This window comes from Natrix helvetica, assembly GCF_964273705.1.
Source record: "Natrix helvetica genome assembly, chromosome: 3".
Taxonomy (NCBI): domain Eukaryota; kingdom Metazoa; phylum Chordata; class Lepidosauria; order Squamata; family Natricidae; genus Natrix; species Natrix helvetica.
Genome location: NC_138549.1, coordinates 176,544,876 through 176,572,322, shown reverse-complemented (window position 1 = coordinate 176,572,322; position 27,447 = coordinate 176,544,876). Strand labels below are relative to the sequence as shown.

Genomic DNA, 27,447 nt, shown 5'->3' with positions numbered 1-27,447 from the left:
ATCTTCTTAAAGACTTCCAGTGTTGAGACATTCACAACTTCTGGAGGCAACTTCTGTTCCACTGATTAATTGTTCTGTCAGGAAGTTTCTCCTCAGTTCTAAGTTGCTTCTCTCCTTGATTAGTTTCCACCCATTGCTTCTTGTTCTGCCCTCAGGTGCATTGGAGAATAGCTTGACTCCCTCTTCTTTGTGGCAACCCCTGAGATATTGGAAGACTGCTATCATGTCTCCCCTAGTCCTTCTTTCTCTTAAGCTCGCCCCGAGTCCCTTTTTGGGAGAGGGGGCGGTTTAGAAATGTGAATAAAATAATAATAATAATAAGCTAAACATACCCAGTTCCTGCAACCGTTCTTCATGTTTTAGTCTCCAGTCCCCTAATCATCTTTGTTTCTCTTCTCTGCACTCTTTCTAGAGTCTCCACATCTTTTTTACATCGTGGCGACCAGAATTCATTCACCTACCCCGTTTCCCTGGAAATAAGATCTCCCTGGATAATAAGCCCTGTGTGGTCACAGCCAACAACCCGGATGCCCTTTGCTGGGGTTGGGGTGGGTCTTACCTAAAGTCTTGGGGGGCCTTAGCCCCTTCTCTCCAGCGGGCTTGAATCCCTGGTTGGCCCAATCCAGCATGGGCTTCAGCTTCTCCTCCAGCGACTCCCCAGCCACGCTGGGGAAAGTTTTCCCGGCTCGGCTGCTTGCAACCTGCCACCCACAAGAAGATTGGTCACAGAAGGATTGCGGTGGGCGTGGAATAGAGCTGGAGGAAATGCCCAGAAGCCCCCTCCCCACTCACCCTGCCAATAGAATAGAATAGAATAGCAGAGTTGGAAGGGACCTTGGAGGTCTTCTAGTCCAACCCCTACACCACTTCAAACCTACACCACTTCAGACAAATGGTTGTCCAACAACCCATTGACAGTGCAAAGGTGGATCTTTGGTGGATCAGTCCCAATCCCACCCAGGGAAGCCTCCCAGCCTCTTTTCTTTTAAGAGGCACGAGTGGGTTTTGAAGCGTTGGAGGGGTTTGGATTTGGCATTTCTACACACACGCACAAAATCTCACAAAAAGATATCAATAAATGAGGGGAAGGAATGTCCATTCAGGGGTAATCAAGGGCGATTTTACTGCAGCCATGGACTGTAGCTTTGGGTTAAAATGTGGGGTCCTCGGTGGTCTCTGAGCTTGAATGTTTTTTGGCAGACCCAACTAGGGAACGACATCAGTGCTAGAAGAGAGGGGAGTTTGCAGAGAGGAGGAGGAGGAGGAGGAGGAGGAGGAGGAGGAGGAGGAGGAGGAGGAGGAGGAGGAGGAGGACTGTGGGGTCCTTGGTGTTCTCTGAGCTTGGTAGTTTTCTGGCAGACGTTTCATGACCCAACTAGGGAACGACATCAGTGCTAGAAGAGAGGGGAGTTTGCAGAGAGGAGGAGGAGGAGGAGGAGGAGGAGGAGGAGGAGGAGGAGGAGGAGGAGGAGGAGGAGGAGGAGGAGGAGGAGGAAGAGGAAGAGGAGGAGGAGGAGGAAGAGGACTGTGGGGTCCTTGGTGCTCTCTGAGCTTGGTAGTTTTCTGGCAGACGTTTCTTGACCCAACTAGGGAACATCATCAGTTGTGAAAGAGGTGGGGGGGGGGGAGTTGCAGGGAGGAGGAGGAGTGGAATGGGGCAACTGTGAGATGATTGGTGGTCTCCTGTTTTCTTGCAGACATTTCATAACCCAACTAGATAACATCATCAGTGCTTGAAGGGAGTGGGGTTTGCTTCCTTTTTATATACCAAACTAGAGACCTTGTCCTGTCCATCTTGGTGGGACTGTTATTTTTATTTTTATTTATTTGAATCCCGCCTTTTATTATTTTTACAAATAACTCAAGGGAGATTTTCCTAGTATTTTTTTCCTCCTCTTTCTTGCCATCAATTATCTGGTTGGGTCATGAAACGTCTGCAAGAATACCACCAAGCTCAAAAAGCACCAATATCCCTCTCCTCCCAGCACTGATGATATCCCGTAGTTGGGTCATGAAACGTCTACAAGAAAACAGCCAAGCTCAGAAATCACCAACGTCCCTCTCCTCCTCCTCTCCCCCCTCCCTGCATTACACATATCCCGCTCCCTCCCAGCACTGATGATATTCCCTAGTTGGGTCATGAAACGCCTGCAAGAGAACCAGAGAGCAAAAATGACCCCACAGAGGCTCCCTTGGTGCCAACTGCCTTCCAGCTACCCATGCTGTCACCCTGATGGGCATCCCCGCCTGTCTTTTCCACATGCCAACCCCACCATCTTCTCTGCCATCTTTCCACCCAGCCCCCTTCTTACCTCCAAAACATGGAGAATGGATTGTTGGTAGGACACCAACTTCTGAAACGTGGTGCGGTTGAAATGTTCCTGGAAATATACCAGCCCCACCAGCTTGTCAGCGGAGATCTGTAACAATAGCAATAATAATAATAGCCCTTAGACTTATATACTGCTTTACAGTGCTTTACAGCCCTCTCTAAGCGGTTTACAGAGTCAGCATATTTGCCCCCAACAATCTGGGTCCTCATTTTACCCACCTCGGAAGGACGGAAGGCTGAGTCAACCTTGAGCCTGGTGAGGATCAAACTGCCAAATTTCAGCCAGCAGAAGAAGCCTGCAGTGCTGCGCTCTAACCTTGAGCCAGTCAAGATCAAACTGCTGGCTGTTGGCAGAGTTAACATGCAATAAGGCATTCTAACCACTGGGTCACCATGCCTTCCTTCTTTCCTTCCTTCCTTCTTTCCTTCCTTCCTTCCTTCTTTCCTTCCTTCCTTCCTTCTTTCCTTCCTTCCCGACTTCCTTCTTTCTTTCCTTTTTCCTTCCTTTCCTTTCCAACTTGCTTTTCTCCTTCCTTCCTTTTTCTTTCCTTCACAAGCAATAGCCCTTACTTATATACCTCTTCCCCCCCCCCAAGCAGTTTACAGAGTCAGCCTCTTGCCCCCAACAATCTGGGTCCTCATTTTACCCGACCTCGGAAGGACGGAAAGCTGAGTCAACCTGGATCCGGTGAGAATCGAACTGTCAAATTGCAGGCAGTCGGCAGTCAGCAGAAGTAGCCTGCAGTACTGCGCCACCACGGCTCAACAAGGAGAAAGGGACTCAACCCAACCTCTCAGATCTTCGCCTCTTTGTCCCAGCCGTCCCCCAAAAGACCCCCTCCCTGGGGCAGCATCCTCAACTGCCCAAATCTGGGACCAATTGAAGATGGGTGGACTTCAGCTCCCAGAATTCCCCAGCCAGCTTTCATTTTTCCTCCCTTTTATCATTGCAAGCCACTTAGAGTGGCCCCACAGTGAGACAGATGACAAATTTAACAAATGAATAAATTACCTAGCAAAGGCAGTTTTTTGCCATCCTTTTTTTTTTAACCGTTGGGTTTGAAAACTGCAAAAAAAGCAGATTTCATCTGCCCCAATCTCTAGTGGCAAGCCATTCCACTGGTCATTTGTTCAAACTTTTCAGTTAGTCAAAAGGCCATGTATATTCCATGCTCCTGTAGACAGCACAAAAGACTTGGGAGGACTGGGGAGGGGGCTGAGGCTGCCCCAAACAACAGAGCCCACCCGTTAAGTGGACTCCTACACTGACTTGGGGGGAAAAAAACACCTTTCCATAGAATTTATCATCAAATCGTGAACCAGGAAATAAATTTGACTGCAAGCTTTCTTGAAAATATATTTAAAATACATCTAAGTTGCAAAACTGCTTTAAGTTGGTCTCCGCAGTGATCTGTAAGCGATCATTCGTGGTTTAATGTGTCTGAACCCAGGTAGTTGCCTTTGATTCCACAAACTACAGCTAAGAAAATGATAGATGAGTAAGACAGGAGAGGCAAAGAGGCAGCTCCTTTTCTCAGCCATCCCCCTCCCCTGCCTTGCCCCTCACCTCCGAAAACTTTCCATCCCCAAACCATTTCAACCAGCGCATGCCGGGGGCCGCCTGGCGGTTGGAGGTGGTCTTCCAGGACACCACAATGGCTGGCCACCACGAGAAACCTTTGATCTTCCCCCAGACCAGTTCCCCGATTCCGAATCCTTTCCCGTCCTGCGAGTCAAAGAGAAACGAGAGGGGTCAGTTAGGGTTAGGGCAGGGGTCTCCAAACTTGGGAACTTTTAAGACTTGTGGACTTCAACTCCCAGAATTCAGTTAGGACACCCCTGGGTTAGGGGCCAGCATCTTCCGGATGCAACTGGACAGTGTGATGAGTGGCGTGTAAATTTAATCAGTAAATAAAAGAAGCAAACTCCCCAGAGCAAAAGATGGTGAGCAAGGACTTCAGCCTTGGTAAAAAAAAATGATGGGCCAAGTTTTGACCAAGAATGGAGCATCAGGTTATTTTTTTAATTTTTTTTAATTTTCTTATTTGTTATTTATTGTTATTTTCATTTGTTATTTGTTTTTCTTATTTTGTAATGTATTTATTTTCTTATTTTTATTTGTTATTTATTATGTTATTTTGTGATCTATTTTTTATTTATTTTCTTGTTTATTTTGTTACTTGCTACTTGTTATTTATTTTTTATTTGTTATTTGTTATGTTAGTTATTTATTTTCTCATTTATTTATTTTCTTATTTATTCATTTTCTTATTTATTTTCTTATTTATTCATTTTCTTCTTTATTTACTTTGTTACTTTTTACTTGTTATTTATTTTGTTACTTGTTTCTTATTTTGTTGTTATTTTGCTGCTTGCTTGCTATTTATTGTATTTGTTATTTATTGTATTCAGTTCCCTCTTTTATTATTTTTACAAATAACTCAAGGAAGCAAATGCACACAATACTCCTTCTTCCTCCTATCTTCCTCAATACAACAACCCTGTGAGGTGGGCTGGACTGAGAGAGAAGGGGGGGCTGGCCCAAAGTCATTCCTCTGGCTTTTGCGAAGGCAAAACTAGAACTCACCTTTCCCCGGTCATTGGCCCAAAATTACTCAGCTGGCTTTCATGTCTAAAGCAGCACTAGAACTCACCGTCTCCTGGTGATTGGCCCAAAGTCACCCAGCCAGCTTTCATGCCTAAGGTAAGACTAGAACTCACTATCTCCTGGTGATTGGCCTAAAGTCACCTAATGGGCTTTCATGCCTAAGGCAGGACTAGAACTCACTGTCTCCGGGAAATTGGCCCAAAGTCACGCAGCCAGCTTTCGTGCCTATGGCAGGACTAGAACTCACCGTCTCCCTCTTTCTAGCGTAGTGCCTAAACCACTAGCCCAAACTGATTCTCTTTGTCAACCCTTGGGAAGATTTTACAATAGATCATACAGACGTCAACCAATTTCCCCTTCCTTGGAAATAAGGCAGAAATTCACAAGGCAACGTGAATTTGTCAAGAGCAAAGGCCATCTTATTATTATTTTTTAACAAGATAACTTATTTAAGTTGACTGGGGGAATGCAGCAGCAGACAAAATATATCTTAAAATCTCTTCTTGGAACAATATAAGGACCCTTGAAGACTGGTGCAAATCTGAGTTCTCCATTTTTTAAAATTGGACGTTTAGGATGGTTTATCCATTATAAAAGGGACACGGTGGCTCAGGGGCTAAGATGCTGAGCTTGTCGATCAGAAAGGTCGGCAGTTCGAATCCCTAGCACCGCCTAACGGAGTGAGCTCCCGTTCCTTGTCCCAGCTTCTGCCAACCCAGCAGTTCGAAAGCAGGTAAAAAATGCAAGTAGAAAAATAGGGACCGCCTTTGGTGGGAAGGGAATAGCGCTCCGTGCACCTTCGGCGTTGAGTCATGACCACGGAGACGTCTTCGGACAGCACTGGCTCTTCGGCTTTGAAACAGAGATGAGCACTGCCCCCTAGAGTCAGGAACGACTAGTACATATGTGCGAGAGGAAGCTTTACCTATCCATTATAAGGAATGGATTTTTGGCTCAAACTTAAAATCTTGAAACTATTTCGGAGGGCACCCATTTCTAGCAATAGCAGTGGAAGAGTAACTTAATGTCTCCTTTAAAAACTTTTAAATTAGCTGCCGAAGTCCCCCCCCTCCCCCCCGCCCCCAGAGTCCCTCTCCCACCTGATATTCTGCCATCCTTCTAGCTGTTCGGTAGTCACAGCCATTTGGGACCTCGGCCTTTTCCTGCTGTCTGGAATTCTCCTCTTCGGAGTAGTTTATCTGGATACATCCAGAAAGTCTTTTGGAGTGCTGGAAAAGAAGGGGAAACTGAGACCCCCACCCCACATGCAGAAGGAGAGGATCTCAAACCAAGAAACAGACAGTCCTTGCAGACACCGAGAAAACTCCAGCCGCAGCAGCTTTGGGCCCTAGGGACTTCAGCTCCCAGAATTTCCATGCCAGCCGTGCTAGAACTAGAACTCACCGTCTCCTGGTGACCAGCCCAGAGTCACCCAGCTGGCTTTGGTTTCTATGGCAGGACTAGAACTCACCGTCTCCTGGTGACCGGCCCAGAGTCACCCAGCTGGCTTTGGTTTCTATGGCAGGACTAGAACTCACCGTCTCCTGGTGACCGGCCCAGAGTCACCCAGCTGGCTTTGGTTTCTATGGCAGGACTAGAACTCACCGTCTCCTGTTGATTGGCCCAAAGCCACCCAGCCAGCTTTCACGACTAAGGCGGGACTAGAACTCACCGTCTCCTGTTGATTGGCCCAAAGCCACCCAGCCAGCTTTCACGACTAAGGCGGGACTAGAACTCACTGTCTCCTGGCGATTGGCTCACACAGATAGTCCTCGACTTACAACCATAATGGAACCTGCCCATCGTGGTCGTAATTCATGGCAGTTGGAGAGCAGGTTGGTGACGTGATCAAACCACGTTCTATGACCTTTTTTGTGACGGTTTTTAACAGTCGTTAAGCGAACCAATTTTTTGCTATGAGCAGCATTTATTTCTGGCTTTAGGCAAAACCTTCGTAAAATGTAATCATGAATGTGGGGGGAGGGGTTAGGGAATCCCGTTTGCGATTCCCCCCCCCAGATCAGCCTATTACAACTTCAAATGGTCACTAAGTGAACGGTCATAAGTTAAGGACTACCTCAACTTTTCCTTCCAGTGTTTTTTCCCCGTTTTTTTTTTTAGTTTTCAGGAAAACTACCTTGAGTCCTTCCCTTTTTCTCATTCTGCATGCAGGTAATCTTATTGGGTTGAGGTAGTCCTCGACTTACGACCAAATGGGAGCCCAAAATTTATGTGGCTAAGAGAGACATTTTTGCGAAGCGAGCTCCGCTCCATTTTAACGACCTTCCTTACCACAGGTGTTAAGTGAATACCGGTGGTTGTTAAGTCAGTCACATGGTCCTTAAGCGAATCCAGCTTTCCCCCGTTGGCTTGGCTCGTCAGGAGTTCGCAAAAGGGGATCAAGGGAACACTGCAACCGTCGTAAAGACGAGACAAGTGTTGCCTAGCGTCTGAATTTTGATCATATGACCACGGGGACCCTGCGAGGGTCGTTAAGTGTGAAAAATGGTCCTTTTTCCCCCCAGCGCCTGCTGTAACTTTGGACGGTCGCTAAATGAACTGCCATAAGTCGAGAACTGCCTATATTTTGCTTTTTTGCAATGTTTGAATTTTAAAAAAGGAAAAAAGAAGACTTCCTACCCTGATTTTGTGACGTTCCTTGAAACCTTCGATGCTTTCCACGTCGTCTTTGACTTTCTTCTCCTGCGAGGCGGGGCCGGCCTGGAAGACGATCCGGGGGGCCGGTTTCTGCCTCAGGCTGTTCTCCCAGCCAGCGTTTCCTCGCACCGGGACCTGGGACCCCCCCGAGGGGAGAAAAGCGTTAGGATCCGAGGGTCCATTTCTTCCCCAAGGACCCCCGGACCTGTTTTAAACGCTACCCCGCCCCTCATCAGAAAGGGAAAGGTTGAGCGCCCAAAACCGTCCTCCATCACCCCCCCAGGGGAGAAATGCATTGTCCACTGCTCCCCAAATCCATTCGCTACAGACATATTTCTTTATTTAATTTATACCCCACCTTTAGTATCCCCTCTAGGCGGGACTAGAACTCACCGTCTCCTGGTGATTGGCCTAAAGTCAGCCAGGTGGCTTTCACGCCTAAGGCGGGACTAGAACTCACCGTCTCCTGGTGATTGGCCCAAAGTCATCCAGTTGGCTTTCACGCCTAAGGCGGGACTAGAACTCACCGTCTCCTGGTGATTGGCCTAAAGTCAGCCAGGTGGCTTTCACGCCTAAGGCGGGACTAGAACTCACCGTCTCCTGGTGATTGGGCCAAAGTCAGCCAAGTGACTTTCACGCCTAAGGCGGGACTAGAACTCCCCATCTCCTAGAGCTCACCATGTCCTACCAAGAGGCCGAAATTCACACAACCGGCTTTTGTCCCTAGGGCAGTACTAGAACTCACCGACTCCCTCTTTCTAGCCTGGTGCCTTAACCACTAGGCCAAACTAGCGCTTCCTGTTCTTCGCTCACCTTTTGGGCTTTCTTGGGGATGTCATCAGCCTCCTCCTCTTCCTCTTTTATCTTGTAGGTCACACTTGCCACCTGGCTGGCATCTGTGCAAAGGAAGCGTCCGTCACTAAGAGGGAGGTGGGCCTGGGGTTTGACACCCACACCTGCCTGGTTGAGGCCCAGCCCAGCACCCAAAGATCTCCTGATGGTCTCCCACCCTTCTCTTCAACCTCTCTGCAGCTGCAGATGTTTAGTTCTGAAGCCCGTCAGAAGCCCCACGGGCCTCCAACTCCCTGCGGGCACCTGGCCAAGCAAGAACGGCCATTCCCAGGTTCACAAAATTCAGGCAGTCCTCGACTTACGACCACATCCATCGCTAAGGGGGAGATGGTCGTTATCGGAGTTGCACCCGATTGCATAACCTTTTAATGCGGCGGTCGTTAAGCAAAGAAAGGTTGTGAAATTGGGTGTGACTCAGTTAATAACCATCTCACTGAAAGGTCTGGTCCCAACTGTGGTCGTATGTCAAGGACCACCTCACAGGCCAATGATTCGTCCATGCTGGGAGCCTCCAGAGTAGCATCTCTGAACCTTGGTGATGGGTGGACTTCAATTCCCAGAATCCCCCCAGGCAGCTTGTCTTCCAGTTGTCAAGCTTGGGAGATATTTCTTCAGAGTCTCCTTTCCTAACCAAGTGGATCTGGAGACCATCAAGAGGTCTCCTTCTTTGACCCAAGAGCTTCTTCTAAGAGGACACCTGAAATGGTACACATGCTCCACCCCCAACCTCCTCTCCTCCTTCCTTCTTTTGTTCCTTCTTTTGTTCCTTCCTCTCTCTTTACTCTCTCCCTCCTTCCTTCGTTCTCCCTTTCTCCTCCTTCCTTTCTTCCTCTTTATCTCCCCTCCCTCCCTTCTTTCCTTCCTCCTCCTCCTTCCATACCTCCTTTCCTTCTTTTCTTCCTCCCTCCTTTATACTCCCTCCCTTCCTCCTTATCCTCCCTTCCTTCTCCTTTCTTCCACTCTTTATTCTCCCTCTCTTCTCCTTCCTTTATTCTCCCTCCCCTCCTCCTTCCCTCATTTTTTTATCCTCCCTCTGTTCTCTTTTCTTCCATACTTCCTTCCCTTCTCTTTTCTTCCTCCCTCCTTCCTTCTTTATCCTCCCTCCGTCTCTTCTCCTTCCTTTCTGTCCTTCCTTTTTACTCTCCCCTCCTTCTTCCTCCCTTCTCTCCCTCTCCTTCTTCCTTTCTTCTCCTTTATCTTCCCTCCATCCTCCTTCCTTTCAGCCTTCCATCCCTCTTTCCCTTCTCCTTTCTTCCTCCCTCATTCCTTCTACATCCTCCCTTTCTCATTCCTTTCTTCCTCCTTCCTTCCTCTTTATCCTTCCTTCCTTCTCTCTCTTCCTCTCTGGAGATTTTCAGTCGCACAGGTCCTGGTTGTCGCAAAGGTGCTTTTTCAAGAGGCAATTGGACTTTTGGGTTTTTTTCTTTGAAGAAGTTTCGCTTCTTATCCAAGAAGCTTCTTCAGCTCTGAGTGGATGGGGGGGGGGGAGGAAGTCTGCAAGGAGTATAAATCCTTCCAGTCCCCACCATCCAGTCCAAGCTCCCAAACAAGGCAAGCCCACCCATTTCCTAGAACCTGACTGATGATCCCACGGTCAAAGAGGGGGCTCCAGGCTGCCCCAAAATCTGATGACCCCTTGGGTGCCAAGGTACCTGCAGCCTCGTTCTCCTCGGTGGCAGGGTCTGAGTCGCTGCAGTCCCCATTGACCAAGGACCGATCCATCGTCCAGCTGAGGTTCTTTTCTCTTTTCATCTTAACCTGCAGGAGAGATTTTCCAGGAAGACAACCTTGAGCCAAACCAAATTTCATCCCGTGATACCCATCCCTGTGAAGAGCTCCCGTTTTCTTGGGCCGCAAATGAGAACATTTGCCCCACAGCTGCAATGTTCCCATTTTAAGAGTTTTTTGCAAGTTGAGTCAAATTTTAACTTCTAAAATTCCCCAGCCAGGACGCTTTAAGATGGGGGAACTTCAACTCCCAGAATTCCCCATCCATCTTGCTTTAGGATGGGGGGACTTCAACTCCCAGAATTCCTCACTCAGCAGGCTTTAAGATGGGGGGACTTCAACTCCCAGAATTCCCCATCCATCTTGCTTTAAGATGGGGGGACTTCAACTCCCAGAATTCCTCACTCAGCAGGCTTTAAGATGGGGGAACTTCAACTCCCAGAATTCCCCATCCATCTTGCTTTAGGATGGGGGGACTTCAACTCCCAGAATTCCTCACTCAGCAGGCTTTAAGATGGGGGGACTTCAACTCCCAGAATTCCACATCCATCTTGCTTTAGGATGGGGGGACTTCAACTCCCAGAATTCCTCACTCAGCAGGCTTTAAGATGGGGGAACTTCAACTCCCAGAATTCCCCATCCATCTTGCTTTAGGATGGGGGGACTTCAACTCCCAGAATTCCTCACTCAGCAGGCTTTAAGATGGGGGAACTTCAACTCCCAGAATTCCCCATCCATCTTGCTTTAGGATGGGGGGACTTCAACTTCCAGAATTCCCTACTCGGCATGCTTTAAGATGGGTGCGTTTCAGAAAAATCTCCCTTTTTTTCAGGCCTAGTTAGACCCGTGTTTCCGACCTTGGCCACTGTAAAATATATGGACTTCAACCTATGGCTGGCTGGGGAATTCTGGGAGTGGAAGTGGTCTCATCTTAAAACAAGATGACTTCCAACAATCCATGGATGATTCATTTAACAACGGCACGGATCTACGACCTTTTTGCCACAGCGTCTAAGCAAATCGCTGTGGTTGTTAAGCGAATCAGGTGGTCATTAAGCGAATCCAGCTTCCCTCATTGACTTGGCTTGTCTGAAGCAGGGTCGCCAATGACAACCCCATGAGCCGGGATGGCATAAATTCATGCCGGTTGCTAAGCAACCAAATTTTCATTATGTGACGCTGCAATGCGTAACTGCGAGGATCGGTCCCTAAACGAAACGGTTGCAAGTTGAGAACTGCTTGTCCCCAAAGAGGCCGATACATATCCAGCTTTGGAAAACTGGAAGTCCTAAATTTGGGGGCATTTTCCTGGATTCATCCACACTTCTCCCCTCCTCCCCCCCCCCCCCGAAAAAAAAACCCCAGTTCCCAGAATGCTTCACTCAGTTCCTCCAAGCAGAGGAAGTGGCTGGATGTCTCTCTCTCCTCCCTCCTCCAGCCTTCCTTCCCACTTTCCTCGATATAACCACATTATCACCGGAAGGTCTCCGGCAACAGGAAACGTCTGTTTTCCAACTTAGCAATTTCCCAGCTTCCCTTCACTTAGGAAGAAGGGTCTGCACTCTCTGCATCCAAATTGCAATTTACTCAAGACCCTTCCCCTTTAAAGGGATTGTGGCAGGGTCTCTGGAAATGGGCCAGCTTAGAGGGAAAAGGGATTTAACATGACTTTATCTAACCCATTACCTTTGCAACGATATAAAAAAAGAGGTTGGGACTCTAGAAAGAGTGCAGAGAAGAGCAACTAAGAGGATTAAAGGCCTGGAAACTAAAATATATGAGGAGCGGTTGCAGAATTTAGGTTTGGCCAGTCCAGAGAAAAGAAGGTCTGAGGGTGACATGATAGCAACCTTCCAGTATTTGAGGGGCTGCCCCAAAGAAGAGGGAGTCAAGCTATTCTCCAAAGCACCAGAAGGCAGGACAAGAAGCAACGGGTGGAAACTAACCAAGGAGAGAAACAACTTAGAATTAAGGAGAAACTTCCTGAAATTTGGAACAATTAATCAGCGAAACTGCTTGCCTCCAGATGTTGTGAATGCTCCAACGCTGGAAGTTTTTAAGAAGATGTTGGATAGCCATTTGTCTGGAGTGGTGTAGGGTTTCCTGCCTGAGCAGGGGGTTGGACTAGAAGACCTTCAAGGCCCCTTCCAGCTCTGTAATTCTGTGAGCTGTCTTTTTGATAAAGATGTCAGAATGCACTGGGTATTTAAGACGTTTTCTTTTTGACGAACGCAAGAGAAACTGTTGTTGGCATCATTGAAATGATTCTGAGCCCCAAGTTGGGATGGGAGAGGGAGGAATGTCACCCCCTTTATGAGAGCTGCCATCTTTGGATTCATGCATTTATTTGAGCAGCTGAGTTTGGTGGTTTTCCTGGAGACATTTCATGACCCAGCTACATAACTTCATCAGTGGCAGAAGGGCAAAAGGTTGATGTTACCTAGCTGGTCTATGGAGATTCTCAATCATCCAGCTCAGTTGTCCCAAAAGAGCTTTTCAAGAATCAACTGGTAGGGTTAGGGTGGCTCAGTGGCTAAGACGCTGAGCTTGTCGATCAGAAAGATCGGCAGTTCGGCGGTTCGAATCCCTAGCGCCGCGTAACAGAGTGAGCTCCCGTTCCTTGTCTCAGCTTCCACCAACCTAGCAGTTTGAAAGCAGGTAAAAAATGCAAGTCGGAAAATAGGAACCACCTTTGGTGGGAAGGGAACAGCGTTTCTGTGCACCTTCGACATTGAGTCATGCCGGCCACATGAACACGGAGACCTCTTCGGACAGTGCTGGCTGTCTTTGGCTTTGAAACAGAGAGGAGCACCGCCCCCTAGAGTCAGGAACAAATAGCCCGCACGTGTGAGAGAACCTTTTCCTTTAAGACTCAACTGGACTTTCTTGGGTTTTCTTTCCTTGAAAATGTTTCCTTTCTCCCCCAAGAACCTTCAGTTCTTCAGAGGAGAAGTGAAATGTCTTCAAGGAAAGAAAACCCAGGAAAGTTGTCCTTTGAAAAGTGCCTTTGGGGCAAAGTCTGGTTATGAAATGTCTGCAAGAAAACCACCAAGAGGAGTTAAAAAAAATATTAGCCAAAGCCCCCTTGAGTTATTTGTAAAGAATAATAAAAGGCAGGCTAAAATAACACTCCCACCAAGATGGACAGGGCAAGTCTCTAGTATATAAATAGGGAGTAAACCCCACTCCCTTCTAGCACTGATGATGTAACCTAGTCTGGGCAATGAAACGTCTGCAAGAAAACAACCCAGTTGGGAGAGCATAAAGGCAGCCTAGAGAAGGTCTGTGAGCAAACCACACAAACTGACATGCATATGGGATGGAAAGACTTAAGTAGATCTATGCCTGGCTTGATGCTCACTGATGGTTCTTCACCACAAGATCCCCTCGAAAGAGATCACATCACTTCTGGTCCCTAAATTCCACTCTGAAGAGGGTTTGGTGAACTGGTCACCACGATGTAGAAAAGATGTGGAGACTCTAGAAAGAGTGCAGAGAAGAGCAACAAAGATGATTAGGGGACTGGAGACTAAAACATATGAAGAACAGTTGCAGGAACTGGGTATGTTTAGCTTAAGAGAAAGAAGGACGAGGGGAGACAGGATAGCAGATATCTTCCAATATCTCAGGGTTTGCCACAAAGAAGAGGGAGTCAAGCTATTCTCCAAGGCACCTGAGGACAGAACAAGAAGCAATGGGTGGAAACTAATCAAGGAGAGAAGCAACTTAGAACTGAGGAGAAATTTCCTGACAGTGAGAACAATGAATCAGTGGAACAGAAGTTGCCTCCAGAAGTTGTGAATGCCCCAACATTGGAAGTCTTTAAGAAGAAGTTGGATAGCCATTTGTCTGAAACGGTGTAGGGTTTCCTGCCTAGGCAGGGGGTTGGACTAGAAGACCTCCAAGGTCCCTTCCAACTCTGCCATATTGTATTGTATTGGTATAACAAAAACAGCCTCCTTTTAAACATAGGAAAAACTAAAGAGAGAGCCGTTGATTTTGGAAACGGCAGGGCACAGCCACACACCTCTGCAGATTAATATTTCACCTGCGGAGGTGGTTAGCAGCATCCAATTTCTGGGAGCGCAGCTAAGAAATAGGCTGGCTTGCTCGCTTGGTCTCCCAGCGTGACGTTGAGAGAAGCCAGCATTTTCTGCATCACCTGAGAAAAGTACCTCCCCCCCCCCCCCGTCCTTATCACTTTCGATAGAGGGTCGATGGAGAGCATCCTGTCCTACGGCACGACCGTCTGCTTTGGAAGCATTCACTGCTTCGGGAGGAGAAGGCAGTGCAGAGAGTGGTGAGGACGGCAGAAAAAGATTATCGGCAGTTCACTCCCTTCTATCCAGGACAGGGCATGGAAGGGATGCTTGAGCAGGGCCCACAAGTGTGTGTGTGTGTGTGTGTTTGTGGTGTGTGTGTGTGTGTGTGGTGTGTGTGTGTTTATCACTGGAAATTTTTAAGAAGAGATTAGACAGTCACTTATCGGAAGTGGAATAGATCCGTGATGGATAACCTTTTTTTGGCTCGGGTGTGACAGCATGTCCATGCGTGCCCACACCCATAATTCAATCCCCTCCAAGCACCCCCATGCACGAACCACCACCCCCTGCCCTGTTTTGGAGCCGCACTGAAGCCTCTGGCCTCTGAAGCTATGACTCAAAGGTAGGCCCGTTTTTCACCCTCCCCAGGCTTCAGAGGCTTTCCTGAAGCCTGGGGAGGGCAAAAACGGCCTCCCCGGACCTCCGGAGAGCCTTCAAAGGCCGGAAATCAGTTGGCTGGCACGCGCATGAGCACTGCAGCTGATCTAGGGCAACAGCTGGCGTTCGTCATCACGGCTATAGGTTCTCCTGCTTGAGCAGGGGGCTGGACTAGAAGACCTCAAGGTCCTCTCTTGTCCTATTCTATTCTCTATTCTATTCCATTCCATGCCATTCACATGTGTATGTATATATGTGTGTTAGGTACGGCTATGGTAGCTATATATGGCGAAAGCAGCCTGGATGCATTGGCGAGAACTCACGGGTGTGCCATGGGACAGACAAGGAGCCACCAGACTTAAATCTAAGATTTACAAGACAACCATCTGCCCCGTCACACTGCATGGCACTGAATGATGGGCAGCAACAACAGGGACCGAAAGCTCTCTCCGTGCCATGGAAACAGGAAGGCTCCGTTGGATATCGGGCACCTCCCTTCTTGACCACACACAAATGACACCATTTGGCAGCATTTTGGTGTGGCACCAGTTATAGAGAAGATGAGAGAAGGGCGACTCCGCTGGTATGGACCTGCCCAAGAGCAGACCTTCCACTGTGGTGGCCAAGACGGCCTACCAACTAGAAGCCAATGGCCTCGCGGGTGTCCAAAACAGAGGTGACCTGATGCCCCAGAGACTCAGCTGACCGTGCACAGTAGCATTCAATGATCCAAAAAGCAGACTCTGCACCTGGGGGAATATGCTATGGAGGAAGAGGAGGAGGAGGAGGAGGAGGAGGAGGAGGAGGAGGAGGAGGAGGAGGAGGAGGAGGAGGAGGAGGAGGAGGAGGAGGAGGAGGAGGAAGATGACTGTAGGGTCCTTGGTCCTTTCTAAGCTTATCTTTTTTGTAAACATTTCATGACCCTACTAGGTAATGTCATCAGTGCTAGAAGGGAGTGAGGTCTGGGGGGGGGGGAGGCAGAGGAGGAGAAGAGAAGAGAAAAAATGAATGAGGAAAGAGGAGGAGGAAGAAGAAAAAGAAGGAGAAGACAACTGTAGGGTCCTTGGTGCTCTCTGAGCTTGATTATCTTTTTGTAAACATTTCCTGACCCAACTAGGTAACATCATCAGTGCTAGAAAGGAGAGAGGTCTAGGGGGGGAGGCAGAGGAGGAGGAGAGGAGAGAAAAAAATGGAGGAGGAAAGAGGAGAAGGAGAAGGAAGAGGAAGAGGAGGAGGAGGAGAGGAGAGAAAAAATGGAGGAGGAAAGAGGAGGAGGATGAGAAGGAAGAGGAGGAGAAGGAGATGACTGTAGGGTCCTTGGTCCTCTCTAAGCTTGATTATCTTTTTGTAAACGTTTCATGACCCAACTAGGGAGCATCATCAGTGCTAGAAGGGAGTGAGGGTTTGGGGGGGAGGTAGAGAAGGAGGAAGAAGAGGAGAGTGTAAAAGAGGAGAGGAGAGAAAAATGGAGGAGGAGGAAAGAGGAGGAGGAGGAAGAGGAGGAGGAGGAGGAGGAGGAGGAGGAGGAGGAGGAGGAGGAGGAGGAGGAGGAGAGGAAAAAGAAGAAGAAGGAAGAAAAAGAGGAGGAAAATTTCATTTCAGTGGGGGCCAGGGTGCTCATAGTAAAAAAAAATGACAATAAAGGTTATCTTATCAATCCTAGAGCCCCTCCCGCTTAGACAAAGAGATTTATCTGCTGCTTTAGAAGACAGATAAAGGGTTATCTGGGAAAGTTTGGGGAAACAGCCTGAAAGGAACAATGGGACACTCAAGAAAGGGGACATTCTTCCCTTGCAGAACAGCAAATCAGATGCACCAATAAAGCTTGCAGGCAAAATAAAAATCTTGAAGTTATAGGTGACCATAAGCTGAATGAGTCAGCCATGTTGTAATTGGGGGGGGGGGCGCATCGAAGAGAAGCAGACTTTCTAAATGTGTGTGTGTCTTGACATGGCTTTGATTAGATCTTCAACTGTCTCACAACCTTTTTGTGGCCCAGACTTGAGGAAAGATGGACAGAATGCGAAAGGGGTGCAGAGGAAGGCAAGGGGCAGAAAGAAAAAAACAGAAACCAAAAGAAAGACGCTCAACCATGCACTATTCTGCAAAACTCTCTCTTTAGTTAGTCCTCAACTTACAACCGACATTTACCCAGCATTCCAAGTTACGGCAGCCCTGGGGGAAAAGTCCTCACACTTACAACCATTGTAGCAGATCCTGCGACCGGAATCGCGGGCTCATACCATCAACATCTGGCACCTTCTTAGCCAGTTTCTGACTAGCGACGTAAGCCAAATTCGCTTAATGACTGCGTGGTTCGCTTAATGGCTGCGGTGGTTTGCTTTAACAACTGTGGCCAAAAAGAGGTCATAAAATCGGGCGTGGCTCGCTTAACAACTGTGTTGTTTAATTATGGAAATCCTGATCCCAATTGTTGTCATAAAGTCAAGGACTAGCCGTAACTAAGAAGTTCATACAAAGCTTGCTTTCTATAGTCTGAATGGTCCTTGCAAGTCTGGACTTCAGTTCCCATAATCCCCTGCTCCTAGAGCACCAGATTTGGGGAGGTGTGTTAGTTAAGATGTTTTATACAAAAGCAAAAAACTGTCTGAAGTCACCCCAGGATGCCAGTTTACCCAAAATTTCTGTGGCTAAACGAGACAGTTTTACCCAGTTTACAACTTTCTTGTCACAGTTGTTAAGTGAACTTACAGCACTTGTTAAGTGAGTCGTCCGGTTGTTAAGCGAATCCGGCTTTCCCATGGACTTCGCTTGTCCATGAAGGTCACCAAAGGACATCACGTGACACACACACTCGGGATGCTACGACCCGTCATAAGTATGAATCAGTTGCTAAGCACTTGAATTTTGCCACAGTTGTAAAGCGAATCAAAGCAGTTGTTAAGTGAGTCACCTGGTTGTTAAGCGAATCCGGCTTCCCTGTGGACTTCACTTGCCAATAAAGGTCACCAGAGGGGATCACCTGACCCACCCCAGGATGCTGTGACCGTCATAAGTTTGAATCAGTTGCTGAGCATCTGAATTTTGATCACGACGGTCGTGTGAAAAAAGGTCCCAAGTCACTTTTTTCAATGCCTTCATAACTTTGAACGGTCGCTAAATGGACGGTTGTAAGTCGAGGACTGCCCATAAAGGCCATGGGCCCAGAAGTGATAGGCATAATGTGGCTTTTATGCGCTAAACGTGCAAATAAACCACTTTGTAGCGGCAAAGACGTTTTGCAATTTTTATTCATTTCGTTTTGAGTTGCTAATGGCAGTTCTATCGATCCAGGTAGTCCTCGATTTACAACAGTTCATTTAGTGACTGTTCGAAGTTACAACAGCACTGGAAAAAAGTGACTTACAACCATTTTTCACACAAGACCTTTGCAGAGAACAAATGTGATCCAATTTCTAATCCTTGGCAATTGTTTCATACTTATGACCGTTGCTATGTCCCAAGGTTGTGTGATCCACGTTTGCAACCATCTGACCAGCAAACTCAACGAGGAAGCCAGATCCACTTAACAACCGGGTTACTCACTTATCAACTGCACTTAACGACCGTGGCAAAAAAAGGTCATAAAATGAGGCAAAACTCACTTAAGAAATATCTCAGGTGACTAACTTATCAACTGCAGCGATTCACTTAACAAAAGAGGTAAAGAAGGTCATAAAATGAGGCAAAACTCACTTAAGAAATATCTCAGGTGACTAACTTATCAACTGCAGCGATTCACTTAACAAAAGAGGTAAAGAAGGTCATAAAACGAGGCAAATCTCACTTAACAAACTTCACAGATGACTTATTAGCTGCAGTGATTCACTTAACAGTGGCAAAAAGCCATAAAATGAGGCAAAACTCACTTAACAACTGTCACTTAGCAACATAAATTTGGGGCTCAACAGTGGTCGTAATTTGAGGAGTACCTGCTCAGGTAATCCTTGACTTACAGCAGGGGTGTCCAAACTTGGCAACTTTAAGACTTGTGGACTTCAACTCCCAGAATTCCCCAGCCAGCTGGCTGGGGAATTCTGGGAGTTGAAGTCCACAAGTCTTAAAGTTGCCAAGTTTGGACACCCCTGACTTACAGCCACAATTAAGCCCAAAATGTCCACTGTTAAGCCGGGTAGTTGACCAGTGACCTTTGGCCCATTTTAAGAGCCCCTTTATCACAAGTTGTTAAACGAATCACTGCAGTTGCTAAAGGAATCATGCAGTCATTAAGTGAATCTGGCTTCCCCCATTGACTTGGTTGGAAGGTGGCTGGGAAAGCTACGGATGTTGTGATCACATGACTATCCTAAATACATCCTAGTTTTCATGGGCTGAATTTTGATCACGTGGGGGAGATGCTTCCGTGGTTATACTGTGAAAACTGTTCATAAGTCACTTTTTTTCAGTGATGCAACTTCTAACGGTCAGTAAATGAATGATTGTAAGTCTAGGGGGCTCCCTGTGTTTGTGGCCAGGAGCATGGGAATTGTTGTACATTTCTGGGAAAAGCAGAGAAGTTGGCTAGACCTCTCCCTTCCCTCATCAATCCGAATAGGGCTGCAAGGGACCTCAGAGGTCTTCTAGTCCAGCCCCCTGTTCAGGCAGGAGACCCTTACAGAATTACAGAATAACAAGAGCTGGAAGGGACCTAGGAGGTCTTCTAGTCCAGCCCCTTGCTCAGGCAGGAGAGCCTATACAATTTCAGATAAGTGGTTGTCCAGTCTCTGATTAAAAAACCTCCAGTGGTCGAGTGGCCGCAACTTCTGGTAGTAAGCAGTTCCACTGGTTGATTGTCCTCACTTTTAGGAAATTTCTCCTTAATTCTAAATTGTTTCTCTCCTTGGTTAGTTTCCATCCATTGTTTTTTGTCCTGCCTTCAGGTGCTTTGGAGAATAGTTTGAGGGCAGCTCCTCAAATACTGAAATCCTGCTATCATATCTCCCCTAGACCTTCTTTTCCCTAAACTAGCCATACCCAATTCCCGCAATATATGTTTTAGTCTCCAGTCCCCTAATCCTCTTAGTTGCTCTTCTCTGCACTTTTTCCAAAGTCTCAACATCTCTTTTGCAATGTGGGGACCAAAACTGCATGCTGGATTCCAAGTGTGGCCTTACTAAGGCTTTACAAAGCGGTACTAGCACTTCACGTGATTTTGATTCTCTGTTTCTGTTTATACAACCGAGAGGATCGTATTAGCCTTTTTGGCTGCTGCAATCCCTTCCCCCTAGCCCAAAAGGATGCACAAAAGGGCACAAAAGCCACAACACAAAACACACAACCTCCTTGGTGGACTAGTATCCATCATCCTCCCAAAATCACGAGGCTCTTTGTTGGTGGATGGACTACAACTCCCATCATTCTTGCCTGGGGGAGGGGGGAGCGACCCCCTAACAGCGCAACCCTCCAGCTCGCCCACCTGAAGCGACCGAGCAGGAGACTTGGAGGAGTCGTAAAACGAGGCTCGGAGCACGTTCTCTCACCCTCCGGCCCGCCAGCACGTGATGCGAGTCCAGTTTCGGCTAGCCGGACGAAGGGGGCGCGTGGAAAGGAGCGGGACCAGCGTGGACACGGGCCGCCCCCTCCCCACCCGCACCTCTGGCCATGGATCAGCCTTCGAGGCTTCTTACTGGGCGGGGTGGACATCCTTGGGGGGGAGACGGCCAGGCGCCCCCCCTTCCGCCTGCGAAGGGTGGGGGGCTACCTTTTGATTCCTCCCACAGGGGCTCCAGCAGGAAATGGGGCTGGGGGCCGAGGGGAAAAGACCCCCAAGGCATGCCGGAAGGCTCCGTAGCGTGCTCACCCCTTTCCCACTGAATTGCCCCCTCCTCTCCTTTAGCAAACCCCCCCTCCCCTCCGGAGACCTACCTGGCAGGGTTGTCGGGGCTCTCCCTCTATGTCCACCGGCCGGGCGGGAATCAGCTCGCCCCCCGCCCCAATTCCCACCTCCGGGATGCGCTGAGCGGAGCCGGGGATGCCTGGCCAGCCCAGGTGCTTGTCCGCCCCTTCGCAGCCCCGGGAAAGCAGCCTGGGAGTGGGGGGTGGGGGGCAAGGAGGGGAGGGGGGGCTATGCAGGAAGGGAGGGGGCAGAGGTCCTCCCCAGAGCCTTATAAACATGTAACATTGTCAGACTACAAAAGTAACCTTTTCACGTTTGATTAAAAGTAGTAACTTCATATCATTTCCTTCAGCCCCCTCCTCTCTCTCTCTCTCTGCAGGGCACAGCCAAGCAGGCGCCCGCCGGATCCAAAGGGGCGCGTGGGGAGTGGGATCCAAAGCTGGCACCGAGCCCAAAACCGGTCCTTGCCCCCCCCCGCCCCCAGCCCAGACAAAGCAACCCCGGCTGGAAAGCTTCCTCCGCTGCCCAGCTCCGCTCCGCAGCGCTGCCTTTTCCCTCTGCCGGCCAGGTTGGCTCTGCTGCCGCTCCCGCCGCCCTGCCTACCTGCTCGCCGCTCCGCCGCTGCCAGGCGTGCCTCTTTTTTTTCCCGGGTTTCGAATCGGAAGCGGCCGAAGCCCAACCCGCCGGGCGACCTGGGCGGCGAGTTAACCCTCCGCGCACTGCGCCCGCCTTGCGCCAAAGCCCAGCCGGGGCCTGGGTGGTTGGGCGACCCCTCCAGGGGGAGGAGGGGATCGGATGGCAAAGCACGCCCCTCCCTTCGCTTCCCCTCCCTCCCTCCCCTCACCCCACCAGCTCTGTAATCCTGCCTGGTCCGGGCAAGGACAAAAAGGCGGATCTCCAGGTGAATGCCTTTCCCTGCTGGAGGGGGGGGGGCAGGAGAGGAAGGAGTTGCCGGCCCGGGTCAGGCTTCCTTTCTCTCCCCCCACCTCCCCCCAAATAGCCTGGAGGGTGGGGGGGAAGGCAGGATTTAAGTAAAAGCAAAGGGGCAGATTTGCATTAAGAAAGTGGCACTCCCCCCTGATTTGCCTGGAGGCCTTCCTCTCTCCCTCCCTACCCCCCCAGGACTTGGGCAGAGAGGGTCCCTGGGAGCAGGGGGGGGTTGTTTCACAATCCAGGAAAGGGGCCTCTCCCCACACACTTTGGAGACGTTTTACTCCAGGTGAAGTTTTGGGGTGCAAATTGCAAGCGGGAGTGGTTGTGTTCCTTGGCTGTTTAGATAGGAGGGAGGTGTTCCTTTGCACCGCAGATGGCAGAAAAGCGAATATTTGGGCGACCCCCCCCCCAAAAAAAGAGAATGGAAACCCACAAAGTCCTCACCCAATATTCAATGGTAGCTAGGCCCACCAAGTTGCAAAGTCGAAACCGAAAGTTGTAACCAAGGGGAGCAGCGGCAGGGAGGCTGGGGGAGTCTATGGAAGGACCTTGAGAGTCTATCTCTCTCTGGGATCCCCCTGCAATCCTCTTTGGATCTCCAGATCCAGTGTGCCTGACAAGCAAAAGGCCTGGAACCAGCCTTCTTGTCTTCTTCCAGCAGGCGGTATATAAATGCACCTCCGTGTTTTGTAAAAATTCCACATTCCCAATTAGCTCCCCGGGCCTGGGGCTGAAAGGGGAGGGGGCTGCCCAATGGATAGGAATCACCCAGGGCAAGGTCTGGTTTGCACAGCCGAAGGAGGAAAGCTGGATTCTCACGATTGCAAGAAAGCCGGAATCGGGAAATCTGCAGCAGCCTTCTGCAAAGGAACCGATATGATTAAAATCCAGACATTTCGGTGCTCTCTGACTCCTACAAACATGTCAGCTTTGAATAAAGGAGAATATCTGTAGCTCAGGGTTGACACTGAGGGGGTCTTGATGCTCTTTGAGCTTGCTGTTGTTGTTAGTTGCGAAGTGGTGTCTGACCCATCGCCACCCCATGAACAACTTTGCCCCAGGCCAGAGGTCTTCAAACTTGGCAACTTTAAGACTTGTGGACTTCAACTCCCAGAATTCTCCAGCCAGCTTGAAGTCCACAAGTGTTAAAGTTGCCAAGTTTGGGGACCCCTGCTCCAGGCCTTCCTGTCCTCTCCCATCCTCTGGAGTCTATTGAAGCTCACGCCTGCTGCTTCGGTGACTCCATCCAGCCACCTCCTTCTCTGCCGTCCCCTTCTTCTTTTGCCCTCCATCGTTCCCAGCATGAGGCTCTTCTCCAGGGAGTCCTTCCTTCTCATTAGATGGCCAAACCTTTTGAGTTTCCCCTTCAGGATCTGGCCTTCTAAAGAGCAGCCAGGGTTGACCTCCTCTAGGACTGACCGGTTGGATGGCCTTGCAGTCCAAGGGACTCACAGGAGTCTTCTCCACTTCTTATTAGCACTGACGATGTTCCCTAGTTGAGTCGTGAAACTTCTGCAAGAAAACAAGCAAAGCAATCAGGATTCCTAATGTCAGCTTTTGTTTAGCTTGATCTACATGGTTCGAATCCACTTGATTTTTGCCCCAAACCTCATTTATCCACTCGCTGTCAGTTTATCCCACCCTCTCAATTTGGGAAAACAAATTTGGGGACATACAGGTAGTCCTTTTACAACAGGGGTGTCCAAACTTGGCAACTTGGCTGGGGAATTCTGGGAGTTGAAGTCCACAAGTCTTAAAGTTGCCAAGTTTGGATACCCCTGTTTTACAACAACTTCCTCAGGGACCCCACAAAGTTACAACGGCAATTTAAAAAGTGACTCGGGACCATTTTTCACACGACGGCGGCAGGATTCCCAGCGTCACGCCATTTACGTTCGGATGCTTGACAACTGACTCACATTTATGACGGTCGTAGTGTCCCAGGGTCACATGATCCACTTTTGCGACATCCCGACAAGCAAAGAAAAAACCAGATTCACTCAACAACTGTGCTACCAATTTAACAACTGCAAACAAATGTGTCAAGAAAAGTCCTAAAATGGGGCAAAACTGACTTTTAAAAAATCAGAATTTTGGGCACAATTGTAGTTGTAAGCCAAGGGTCACCTGTATTTTTCCACCACCTTAGATATTTGGATGGGGGGGGGGAGGGAAGGAATGGAAATGAGCCATGCAATCCACTTTGTTTCCATGATGACCTCCTGGCATGTAGGATATAGTCCTGCCTGATGCGTGTTTTGTCTCACCCATTTCTGATGTAAATTAATTTCATTTGAAGATTGTGGTGATGAGTCTGGAGAACAACAGTTGCAGTAATTGGGTACATCTAGTTTAATGAAAAGAAGTTCACAGTTCACAAAAGAATAGGGGGTGACACGATAGCAGTATTTTAATATTTGAGAGGCTGCCACAAAGAGGAGGGGGTCAACTTATTTTCCAAAGCTGCTGAAGGCAGGACAAGAAGCAACAGATGGAAATTAACCAAAAAGAGAAGCAACCTGGAATTAAGGAAAAACTTCCTAACAGGGAGGACAATTAACCAGTGGAACAGAAGTTGCCTCCAGAAGTTATTGTTGCTTCATCACTGGAGGTTTTTAAGAAGAGATTGGAGAACCATTTATCTGAAATGGTCTAGGGCCTCCTGCTTGAGCAGGGGGTTGGACTAGAAGACCTCCAAGATCCCTTCCAGCTCTATTCTCATTAAATGATTGATTCAGAAGATGTGTGCATGATAGCAGTATTCCAATATTTGAGGGGCTGCCACAAGGAAGAGGGGTCAAACTTCTTCTCCAAAGCACCAGAAGGCAGGAGAAGAAATAAAAGTTGGAAATTAGTCAAGGAGAGAAACAACCTAGAATTCAGGAGAAATTTCATGACAGTGAGGACAATTAACCAGTGGAACTGCTTGCCACCAGAAATTAGGGGTGCTCAATCACTGGAGGTTTTTAAGAAGATGTTGGATAACCATTTGTTTGAAGTACTATAGGGTTTCCTGCCTAAGTAGGGGGTTGGACTAGAAGACCTCCAAGGTCCCTTTCAACTCTATTATTCTGTATGCCTAGAAGTAAGGAGAAATTTGCTGACAGAACTACCAGTGGAACTGCTTGCCACTAGAAGTTGTGGGTGCTCCTGGTTGCTGGAGGTTTTCAAAAATAAACAAGAGTACCATTTGACCAGGATAGTATAATGTCTCCTGCCTTGAGCAGGAGGTTGAACTAGATGACCTCCAAAGTCCCCTTCCAACTCTCTTATTCTGTTCCGTTGTCCAAAGCACCTTTCGGGGCCTAACTGAGCAGGTTTTCGGAGCACAACCAAATTCTTTCCAAACACACATCTACCCCCACACAGGAAGGGTAGTATGTTTGGGGGCTCGTGAGGCAAAACCTAGAGGTAGAGACCCCCTGAGGACATTGGTCCTTCTTTTCTCACAAATCAACAGGGCTTATGAAAGTTTAAGTAAATGTTGTCTTTGCAGATAATCATCTGTTTTATGCATATCAAGTTCTTGCACATTGTAAAGACTGGAGTAAAAATTGTGACAGGACTTTTTAATAAGATCATTATCTTTTATTACTTTGTCACCTTCACGGATATTCTCAATTGCATATTCTCATTTTCACTCTCTTCTTCCTTTCTTAATTTGTATGCCAGCCATCTTCCTGGTGTATTTGCAAACTCAAAATGTTTTTGTTTTGCATGATTCAGTTTGTTTCTGTTTCTTTAATTGTTAAGCTAGACAACTGATGAAGTAACTGTTTAATTGGATGTAAAATTTTAGAATTCAGTGGTGCCTTTTGCAATTCTGTTTCTTTCTTTCTGATTTAATTCAATCTCTCTGGCATCTTTTCCTGGAATTTCATCTTCTTTGGACCATAATATTGTATAAAAGAGCTATCAAGATGGCTTTACTGGCATCCCAAACTCATTAAAGGATCTTTTTTCTAAGTACCAAAATAACTGGATTATGGTCAGAGAAAGATTTAGGTGTCAACTTTTGGAAATATATTCAGAAGACTTTTAAAAATCCATATCATGTCTACTCTTGAAACTGCATTCCTTTCTCTTTTCAAACAGTTCCTCTACATCTCTGCCACAACAGCTCTGTAAGGGAGGCCAGCCTGGATGAGGAGGAGGAGGAGGAGGAGGAGGAGGAGGAGGAGGGGGGGGGGGAAGAGAAAGGAGAAGGAGTGGAGGAAAAGAAGAAAAAGGAGAGAAGGAGAGGAGAAAAAGGGGGAGGAAAGGGGTGAAGAAGGGAGGAGGAGGAGATAAGGAGGGGAGGATGAAGAAGAGAAAGAATGAGTGGTAAAAAGATTAAAAAGGAGAGGAGGACGAGAGAGGAGGTGAAAAAGGAGGAGGAGGAAAGCAGGGAAGAAGGAAGAGGAGAAAATGAAGGACAAGAAAGATAGGAGGAATAGGGGAATGTGAGAGGGAAAAAGAGAGGAGAAGGAGTGGAGGCAAAGAAGCAAAAGAACAGAAAGACAAGGAGATGGAAAAAGAAGGAGTGTAGACAGAGGAGAGGAGAAAAAGGTGGCTAAGAAAAAGAGGAAGAGGGGAAAAATAGAATGTGAGAAGGAAGAAGGGGAAGAGAAGAATGACGAAGAGAGAAGAAAATGAAAGAACATCAGAAGGAGAAGAAAAAGGAAAAGGAGAGAAAAAGTGAAAGAGCACAGAAGGAGGAGAGAAATAGAAGGAGAGATGGAGGAAGAAGAGAAGGACAAAGAGGAGTGGAAAAGAGAAGAATGACAAAGAGAAGAAAACAAAAGAACATCAGAAGGTGAGGGGAAGGAGAAAAAGGAAGAAGGGAGAGGAGAAAGAGCACAGGAGGAGGAGGAGGAAGAAAAGACCCTACAGACCAGGGGAGAAAGGGTTGAAATGAAACAAGCAGTGAGGCCTAGAGGTGATGGAGGCCCCAGGAACCTGCAAGCCAAATATTTAAAATTCTCAAGCAACTTTTTCCCCTGCAGGACATGGAGATGGAAGGTGCTTACATTTAATCAACAAATAAATAAAGGCCCTGTAGGAGAGATTAGCCCCTTGGCCTGGCCCTCAGGCGGTGCCCCTTGCAGGCCAACTGTGCCAGCCTTTGGGCAACAGCAGCCCCTCCCTCGCTCCCTTTGGGTGAGGGGATTGGGGGGAGGTGTCCTTCATCCCACTCTGGCATTGCAAGAGGCGTTTCCAGGCCCCCCCAAGGGTGGCTTTCTCCACTTAATGAGGGTCTTTTGCCTGACAAAGCAGCCTCAAGGTCACTTCCCACAATTAGGGCTCCCCCTCCTCCCCCTTTAGCCCTCCCCCCCTGGGACTTGCAGTCAGGCAGGTTGCAAAGGGGGGAGGAAGGAGGGGGTGGCAAAGTCCTACTTGGGTTTCTTCCTTGCTAGACAAAAAGGGGGATTGATTTAACTCATGCAAAAGCCATAGGTTTGCAAAACGTAAATCCCACTCCTTCTCTTTCTCCTTCCCTTTCTTTTTCTTTCTCCTTTTCCTTTCCTTTCTTTCTCTTTCACCTTTCCCTTCTCTTTTCCTCATTTCTTTCTCCTTCCTCTTCTTTCCTTTTCTCCATCTCCTTCTAGTCCTCTTCTTGTCTGTCTCCTTTTTTCCCCACCCTCTTTCTGTTTTTCCTTTATCCTTTCTCCTTCCCTTTCTCCTTTCCCTTTTTCTCATTCCCCTTGTTTCCTTTTCTCCTTCTCCACCTCCTTCTCCTCCTCTTGTCTTTCTCCTTCCCTTCTTTTTCCTTCCCCTTGTTTCCTTTTCTCTTTCTCTTCTTGTCTTTCTCCTCCTTTCT

General features: G+C 48.1%; 1 protein-coding gene across 1 annotated transcript in view; it reads right to left on the bottom strand.

The window, feature by feature from the left end:
• Window positions 1-10,259, bottom strand: part of DNMT3B (DNA methyltransferase 3 beta) — a gene marked incomplete at its 5' end in the record, with an annotated part of 31,997 nt that extends 21,738 nt beyond the window's left edge. The window contains 7 exons of the mRNA XM_081948138.1: window positions 560-701; window positions 2,313-2,420; window positions 3,900-4,058; window positions 6,041-6,169; window positions 7,581-7,733; window positions 8,412-8,494; window positions 10,103-10,259. Coding sequence (XP_081804264.1) covers window positions 560-701; window positions 2,313-2,420; window positions 3,900-4,058; window positions 6,041-6,169; window positions 7,581-7,733; window positions 8,412-8,494; window positions 10,103-10,259 — 931 coding nt within the window. The remainder of the gene's footprint in view (window positions 1-559; window positions 702-2,312; window positions 2,421-3,899; window positions 4,059-6,040; window positions 6,170-7,580; window positions 7,734-8,411; window positions 8,495-10,102) is intronic.
• Between the last annotated feature and the right edge of the window lie 17,188 nt (window positions 10,260-27,447).